This window comes from Ictalurus furcatus, chromosome 1, assembly GCF_023375685.1.
Source record: "Ictalurus furcatus strain D&B chromosome 1, Billie_1.0, whole genome shotgun sequence".
NCBI lineage: Eukaryota > Metazoa > Chordata > Actinopteri > Siluriformes > Ictaluridae > Ictalurus > Ictalurus furcatus.
Window position 1 is genome coordinate 6,674,548 of NC_071255.1, and position 8,867 is coordinate 6,683,414.

At 41.3% G+C, this 8,867-nt stretch overlaps 1 protein-coding gene across 1 annotated transcript; it reads left to right on the forward strand.

The window, feature by feature from the left end:
- Positions 1 to 994: 994 nt before the first annotated feature.
- Positions 995 to 7,470, forward strand: fam8a1b (family with sequence similarity 8 member A1b). The gene is made up of 5 exons (XM_053622044.1): positions 995 to 1,500; positions 1,708 to 1,828; positions 3,233 to 3,356; positions 3,611 to 3,750; positions 6,191 to 7,470. Exons 1-5 carry the CDS (start codon positions 1,017 to 1,019, stop codon positions 6,333 to 6,335), a joined length of 1,014 nt encoding a protein of 337 aa, XP_053478019.1. The 5' UTR covers positions 995 to 1,016; the 3' UTR covers positions 6,336 to 7,470.
- The last annotated feature ends 1,397 nt before the right edge of the window (positions 7,471 to 8,867 follow it).

An 8,867-nucleotide genomic window follows, 5' to 3' on the forward strand; every position in this document is an offset into this window, starting at 1 on the left:
AATCAGGCTCATCTAATAATAAGATTTGATAAATTTCCCACGTGTATTCACTTTCCAAGCGATTATTCCCCCCCCCCCCCCCCCCCCAGGTGTATTTATAGACCATAAAACCCTTCTTTAAAAATAGAGCTTTTAAGATATAATAGGATTTAGCCTATTTAGCAGTTTCTGTGCATTGGCCAATTAATATTCAGGATCTTTCTCGGGCATCATAGACCACATGCGGTATTATATTTTTTGTAAGGTCCACATCACTACTTCATAGTTCATGTTCATAGATCACTACTTCATTGTTATATGTCTACACTGATTATACCATACAGCTGCAATATGTATATAGTATTGTGTATGTACATAGGCTATATGTATAATGTGACTGTACATTGTTGTTTGTTGTATATATATATATATATATATATATATATATATATATATATATATATATATATATATGTGTGTGTGTGTGTATAGATAGATATATACACACACACACATTATATATATAGATAGATAGATACACACACACATTATATAGATAGATAGATAGATAGATACACACACACTATATATATATAGTTTGCGCTTATGTCTATATATATATATATATATATATATACATCTTGTATATACTCTTTATATATCCCTGTATTGTTTGTTCTCCTTACTATCTCTTTCTTCTTCACCTGTCTTGCTGCTGCTGTGACACCCTAATTTCTCCCTCTGGGGATGAATAAAGTATTATCTTATCTTATTGTAAGAATGTGCAGCGTTGTGACTGCTTATAACTGCTCTATGCCGCCCTCTGTGTGTTTAAAGCAGTACAGCAAGTCAGAAAATCCTTCCTGTATTACTGGAGTTTACATGGGCTTAATTCGAAATTAGCACGCTACTCCCTCTCTTCGTACACTACACTGCATTAGGAAGTCGTGGCTACTGCGCCCTATCTAGTGCACTACGTGTTCTATCGGGAGGCGTTTAGGCTTCAGCCGCAGAATGCTCGCGAGAACAGACTTGTCATGGCGGACTCCGACGAAGGAGTACACGACCTGAAGAAAACTGCTTCCATAAACCGCAGTGGGAGTAATAACGGGAAGGAAATGAAGACCGTTTCCAAATCCGGGTCACAAACTGTGTCTGACTTAATCGCCAAATCGGAATATTGTGAAAAACTCCAGGAATGGATGTGGCAGTATTACTGCGGGTATGTGAGCTGGCAGAGCTGGGTGACCGTGTTTCCTTTTCCTCCTTGTTTTCCAACACAAGCAGCGACTGGGAGCCTGAGAGCGCCAACATGGGGGGTGGATTTACCCACCCCAGACCTACAGACCTGGATTAGTCATTCTTCTGCTGTCCCTTTTTCTTCATTTCCGTCTGTTCCTCCGCCCTCTACCACCACGGCTGCTCATAACGCTAGTGAGAGACAGGTAGAGATTAATGGCCAGAGTCAGAATCTTCCTGTCCCCCAGAACCTGCAGCAAAATGGAAACGCCCAGCAGCCAGGTACTGAAGCAAGCTTCTCAGTTATTAAAGTAATAAACATCCAGTTAAATCTGACTCCAGTCCCAGTTTCGACCAGGTTACAGAGCTGTGCTCTCCCACTACTCCGCTGAAAACCTAGTTCTGGCCCAATAGAGCTCATGTAACATGATGGAAATGGTTATGATTGTTTGTGTTCCTGTCATTCCTGTGCTGTGGATTTGATTTTAGGTCGAGAATATTATATTCCCTCTCCGCTCCACCGCTTCCTGGCTGAGATGGTGGACTTCTTCATCCTCTTCTTCATCAAAGCAACCATCATCCTGAGCATAATACACCTGAGTGGAATGAAGTGAGTTGGGTCCGAATGCTAAGTGTCCGCACTGGCGTAGGGTCAGTTCATTCAAATTTCAAATGTTCTACTAAGTTTACATGTATGTGTGTGTGTATATATATATATAAGGAGAGAAAGAGAGAGTATCTCAGTGACTGTCACTATGGTTATAGGCATCACGCATGAGAAGAGCTGATCCCGACCGCGACCCCGTAGGGGTGTACATGGGTATTCAAATACTTGGTAAACAGTTTGAGGTGCCAGTGTTCGAATGCTGAAATCACCATTCGGGGACACCTTATAGCCTCCACCTGCATGAGAAGATCTGTGAATATTTTAGGCAGAAAGTAACGCTGTCGTTGGTGTGTATCAGGACGCTAAAAAAAAAAAGTCTTTGGGACCATCAGATTATTATAAACCTGCAGCGCCGCCTTGATCGCCTAAAATCCGTTAACCTACCGAGATCGTCGCTCCTCCGCTGTGGTCCAGTAGTTCGAACTTTCATAAAGATTGGATTTAGCCAGAGTGCCTAGGGCTACAGGCTGAAATATTGAGCTGTCAATAAAGTTGGCTGTAACGTGAAGCTTTTTTTGCATGTGTACGTCATTTCTCTGTCTGATGTCTGTGGACAACTTTGTTGCCGGGAAACGAGCGAATAAATCGCGGTGGGAAAATGATAATTGTGTACACCACAATAAACACTCGCACTCCCAGTGGTTAACCAAATCGTCAGTATTTGAATATTAAAACGAGGCCAGGAGGACTTCCTGGCTCGCGCATGAGTTTAAAAAAATGTTCGCGCGTTGTTATACAGTACAGTGCGCTGTTCGACTAGCATTACAGCTTCAGTCACTCTCATGGGGTAATCGTTCACACGGCAATCATTCCTGAACACCGCCTGTATGAAGGTATGCTAGATATAGCTAACAATTAGGCTGCAGCGTCAGAATTTCTTTTTTAAACCAATATAAATCCGCAGATTGCGGTCGCTAATGGCTGGCTGTGTTGCGTTCGGTTTTTTCATCCTTGTCAGTCGCAAACAGTAGCGGTGGCCCAGTGGTCTTCTGTTCACAAGAAGAAAACAGAAGCTGTAGATGCCTGTACGTTTTGTAGTGAAAACCCGTAGTAGTTTTAAAATTAACCGATTATGTATTTTTTTTTTTAAAAAAATGCGATTGTTGTCAGATTTAACAACCAGCATGTTTAAAAGTGAAACTACTAGGCACGAGCCTTGTCAATTAAATACATGGTCTTGAAATGTTAAACGTATCCCGTCTGTCCCGTTGACCTCGCACCCGTTTCTTTATCGGTATAGACGCGCAAAAAACGAAATGTGCGTACGGCATCATTGCAAAGCTACTTTTATAGAACGTCTTGATTGCTGTCGTGTTCAAGGAATGCTGTATCTATTGGTGTTTTTAGGGACATATCAAAATTTGCATTGCACTTCATTGTGGAAGAAATAGATGAAGACACGTCAATGGAGGAGCTGCAGAAAATGATGCTCGTGGCGCTTGTGTACCGGATATTGGTGTGCTTCTACGAGGTCAGCTTGAATACACCGATCTAATAAAGAGCGAAGTAAATTTGTTGCCTCTCTCTTTATTAAGCTATAAGATATGAAATAGTAGTATTAGTATAAAATATGATATCATGATGATTACCCAATATCGTATCAGTTTACCATTAAAGCAGTTATGACTGTCATTACTATAACAGTATTAATGTGATGCCATGTTAGTATTACCATGGTAATGTATACCCAATTATCCACATGCCTGTATGTCACTCACTGTTTAGATTATATGTATTTGGGGAGCTGGTGGAGCCACGCCAGGGAAATTTGTGCTTGGCCTGCGAGTGGTCACGTGTGACACTTCGGTCCTGGTGCAGCCCAACCGAGTGCGTGTGGTGCCTGCGACTAACGTCAGTCTGTCAGCGTAAGTTCTGGGGTTATTTATTTAAGTATACAGGGCGTAGGATCTTTTTTACTTACTACAATGTACAAAAAACATGATTATTGTGTCAGGAGACCAAAATATTCTATCCACGTTAAGAGGAACACCCGCACATTCATGCGGTTATGGAGTCAGCCAATCATGTGGCAGCAGTGAAATGCAAAAAAAAAATACGCAGATACTGGTTAAGAGTATCAGTTAATATTCACGTCAGACATCAGAATGGGCGGAAAACCGTGATCTCCGTGAGTTTGACCTTGACTGGTCAGTTGAAGACTGGAAAAGACTGAGCAGGTGATGTTTTTCCAATATTCAACCGTCCAGGGTTGTTCGGGTGAGCTTGTGCCCACTGTAGCCTCAGATACAGTTCTTGGCAGACAGGAGCGGAACCCGATGTAGTTTTCTCCCGTCGTAATCCATCCACCTCAAGGTTCGTGTTTAATGTGCTGTCTTTTCTGGCCACCATGCCATTGTAGTCACAGGCACTTCCTGTCAGCTCGATCCAGTTTTTGCCGTTTTCCGTCTGGCCTTTCTCATCAACAAAGCGTTTCTACGCACAGAACTGTCTCACTCTACTGCTCAAGCTCAAACTCGTAACTCTTCATTTCGGATCGCGGACTCGACCTCGGACTCGGTCCAGTGACGTCAGACCAACACGGCTCCTCGCATCGTGAACAGTAAACAACATCGCACTTCTTAGCTTGGAATGAGTGTTCGCTATCGATCAGTCGACGTAAAGGCGTGTTCACTGGTTAAATCTTCAACTCTGACTATACAGGACCGTGCATGGAGGAGGAAAATAATAGCTCGTTGCTAACAAAGGACAAACATGGATTTTTCCCACTTTGCATCTCAGAAGTACAAGAGGTTCGAAAATGAAATAATTCGCTCAGTTAGTTCCGACTTCCCGTTTCCGAGGTAAGTCGGAATGTGTTATTGTTGTTTTCTGCACTGTTTTTTGTGTAAATTCTAGAGACTGGTGTGTGTGTGTGTGTGTGTGAAAATCCCAGCAGTTTCTGAAATACTGGTACCAACATCCATGTCATGGTCAAAGTTAAAAAAAAAAAAAAAAGATCAGATTTTTCTCCGTTCTGATGTTTGATGTGAACTGATTAAGTGAAGCTCTTGACCTGTTTCTGCATGATTTTACGCATCGCGCTACTGCCACATGATTGGATAATTGCAGGAGTTAGCAGACGTATAGGTCTTCTTAATCACGTGGCTGATGAGTCTGATGTTTGGATGGGGGGGGGGGTTGTTGGGAGATGGAGGGTTTACAGTTACATTTACATAGCGCTTTTCTAGACACTCAAAGCACTTTACATAGTATATGTGGGGGGTCTAATCAATCACCAGTAGTGTGTAGCATCAGCCACCACACACCAGCTATTAGTGGAGAGGAGAGTGTGATGTAGCCAATTCAGAGATGGAGATTATTAGGGGGCCGTGATGGAGAAGGGCCAATGGGGGAATTTCACCAAGACTATAGGTTATACTCCTACTCTTTACGAGAAGTGTCCCGGTATTTTTATTGACCACAGGACCTCGGTTTAATGTCTTTTATCCCAAAGACCGGGCTATTTATAATTTTTTTTAAACAGCGTAGTGTCCTCTTCACTATACTGTTGCATTAGGCCCCACACAGACCACGGGATGAGCGCCCCCTGCTGGCCTCACTAATACCACTTCCAGCATCAACCTTAGTTTTCCCCATCTGGGTACTGTCCTGCATAGCTTCAGTTGGGAAACCAGGTGAGAACTGCAGGGAGATATGTCTCTGACAGGGTGTATTGAAGAGAGCGAGTGTCCGAGCACGAGAGTTTCAATCTGATAGTACAGGAGGAAAATAGATTCAGTAGGGATATTGGTTTTCTTTCGGAACATTTGTTCTCTAATTTGGTGGAAAGTGAACGATGGATGGATAGGAATATGATGGCAGTCCGCTGAATTTTTGTTGCATCGATAGAGAATTCTAGCTACTAATGCAAGGTGTTTTTGTGTATTCCTTTGGTATTTTTGCATTTCAAATTTGCTTACATCGGACGAGAGTGAGAGATTCCGGAATCAGAAATTCTGATTTTACGGACGAGTGACGAAGGAAAAACCCCGAGTGAACGAGTGGCGAACGATACCTGCGACAAGAGAGCAGATGCTATCAGATAGCTGCATCGCAGCATTCAGCGTTCACATTTATACACATCTGCAGATCGGGGCTTAGTGTTTAGCACGTTTGTACCTCGCACCTCTGGGGTAGGGGGTTCTCACGTCACCCCCCCCCCCATCCCCGTGTTTCGGGAGTTTCGTAAAATTTCACTGAATTTATTCTGAATGCACAGATCCTGATGATTTTATAGATTTTTTTTTAAAAAAGAACACTATTCTAACCAGTCATTTATAAATCATTACATCTCTCTTCTCTTAGGTCGACCATCCGAGCCCTGAACAAAAATTTCTCCATCGCGTTTTTTTTCCCGGCGTTTATCACGCTGCTCTTTTTCCAGCACAACAGAACTGTGTACGATATCGTGGCAGGGACTATAGTGGTCAAGAGAAACAGACTCAGATGATGTGTGTGGATCTTACCTGCTGAGAAAACAACTCCACATGAAGAACTGATCCAAAGAACTGCCGGGTCACAGGAAAGAGAGAAAACGAGGAAATCCTTTGAACGGTCGAAGAGAAAACTGTTTGACAGCAAGTATTATTCCCTCCGGGTGCTCGGAGGGAGCGTTTGAATGGTTTGCTGCAGCTTTTTTTTTAATGCCATTGGCATATACAATGTGAATTTTTTTTTTTTTTTTTTTTAAGAATTTCATAACATGCAGTGAAATGAGTATCATGCAAATCCCAATAAGTGTAAGTTTACTTTGCTAATTACTGTATTTAGCATGTTCTGTGTCTGATCTGAATATCAGCAAAGTTTAAACTGGAGTGAATGCACTCCAAACAAGCAAGTCAGTCCAAATGATCTAAACGTGGTACGGCTCTGAAAGACAGAATAATGCCAGCGTTACGTTTTTTCCTTTTTTCTTTTTCCAGAACATTTCAGATCAAGATCTTTGCCGCAGTCATTTGGCAAAACATCACAGTATAACAAAAGTTATATATATATATATATATATAAAAGAAGTTTATTTTACTGATTGTGCCTTTTAATATAAATGTGCTAATAAATTTCTCCGATGTGTAAATTATGACGTGTATTTATTGTTATATTAATCTAGATTTGAGCTCTTTTGAGATTTGCAGTGATTGTGCAAGTCATCCAAATGTTGTGCACCCGACCCCGAAAGGTCAATCCACTACCGTTCGAGCGAATAGAACAAGATGACACCACTCAAAGAATATCAGGCAAATACGAACAGCCACAGAGAGACCAGAACACACGCGCACTTTATCGTTATTATTGCTTTGTTTTTTTATCTGTTCCTTTATCAATATTATTCTTATTCTTATCTATTCCATCGGTAAACACAATAAAACAAAGGCAACCTGAGTGAACACAAAATACAGTTTTTAAATGATAATGTTATTTACTGAAGCAAAAAACGTTATCCGATACCAACTGGGCCTGTGTGAAAATGTATTTGCCAACATAGTTACTAATTCCCCAAATCCATGAAACTGCATTCATAATGAGGTTCAGCTGGACTAGACGCAACCAGGCCTGATTACTGAAATCCCTGTTCAATCAAATGTTTAGAGATAATTGCTCTCACTGTGGTTCTTTGGAGTCCCAGAGCCTTTGAAATAGCTTTGTAGCCCTTCCCAGACTGATGAGGAGGAAGGTGATTGAAATACATCAGTCTGGGAAGGGTTACAAAGCTAGTTCAAAGGCTCTGGGACTCGAAAGGACCACAGTGAGAGCCGTTATCTCTAAATGGAAAAACTCGGCACTGTAGTGAACCTTCCCAGAAGTGGCCGACCTTCCAAAATTCCTCCAAGAGCACAGCGACTACTCATCCAGGAAGTCACAAAAGAGCCAAGGACAACATCAAAGGACCTACAGACCTCTCCTGCATCAATAAAGGTCACTGTTCATGACTCCATTATCAGAAAGACACTGGGCAAAAATGGCATCCATGGAAGAGTGGTGAGGTGAAAACCACTGCTAACCCAGAAGAACATTAAGGCTCGTCTGAATTTTGTCAAAACACACCTTGATGATCCTCAAACCTTTTGGGAGAATGTTCTGTGGACTGATGAGTCGAAAGTGGAACTGTTTGGAAGACAGGTGTCCTGTTACATCTGGCGTAAACCAAACACCGAATTCTACAAAATGAACGTCATTCCTACAGTCAAGCATGGTGGTGGAAGTGTGATGGTGTGGGGATGCTTTGCTGCTTCAGGGTCTGGGCAACGTGCAATAACTGAGGAAAACATGAATTCTGCTCTCTACTAGAAAATCCTAAAGGAGACTTTCTGGTCTTCAGTCCGTAAATTGAAACGATCCAAAGCATAGGAGTAAGTCCAAGTCCTTAGAAGTTAATGAAAGACTGATCTCCAATTTTTTAGAGGGGAAATTCATTTTTCACATGGGTGGTAGGTGTTGGATAACATATATATATATATATATATATATATATATATATATATATATATATATATATATATATATATATATATATTCTTCAATAAATAAATAAATAAATAAATAACTGTATTGCATGTCTACTCAGGTTGCCTTTGTTTTATGTTGTATTTAGTTTTAACATCTAAAACTATTTAGTATGAGATATACACAAAAACAGAAGAAATCAGGATGGGGGCGAATACAGTACTTTTTCACAGCACTGTGTGCACTCTTAAGTGATTCAAGTGATTCAATTCAATTTAAATTAGGAGTCACATAGCTGATTCAATTGATACTAGTTGCTGCTGTGGGGACGTCTATGGAGAAAATTCTGCCCCGAAACACTGCAATACGCAGGTCGTTCGATTCAATTCAGTTTTTATTTGTATAGCACTTTGAACAGTGGACACAAAGCAGCTTTACAGAAATATATAAATGTATCCCTAAGAGGCAACACTGGCAAAGAAAACCTCCCTGAAACGATACGAGGTAGAAACCTTGAGGGGAATTAGACTCAGAAGGAAAC

Excerpts from the sequence above, each read along its gene's own strand:
- fam8a1b (XM_053622044.1), top strand. The coding sequence starts at position 1,017 with ATGGCGGACTCCGACGAAGGAGTACACGACCTGAAGAAAACTGCTTCC. Across the intron at positions 1,829-3,232 it reads ATACACCTGAGTGGAATGAA|GGACATATCAAAATTTGCAT; the intron begins GTGAGTTGGGTC and ends TGGTGTTTTTAG. Across the intron at positions 3,751-6,190 it reads ACTAACGTCAGTCTGTCAGC|GTCGACCATCCGAGCCCTGA; the intron begins GTAAGTTCTGGG and ends CTCTTCTCTTAG.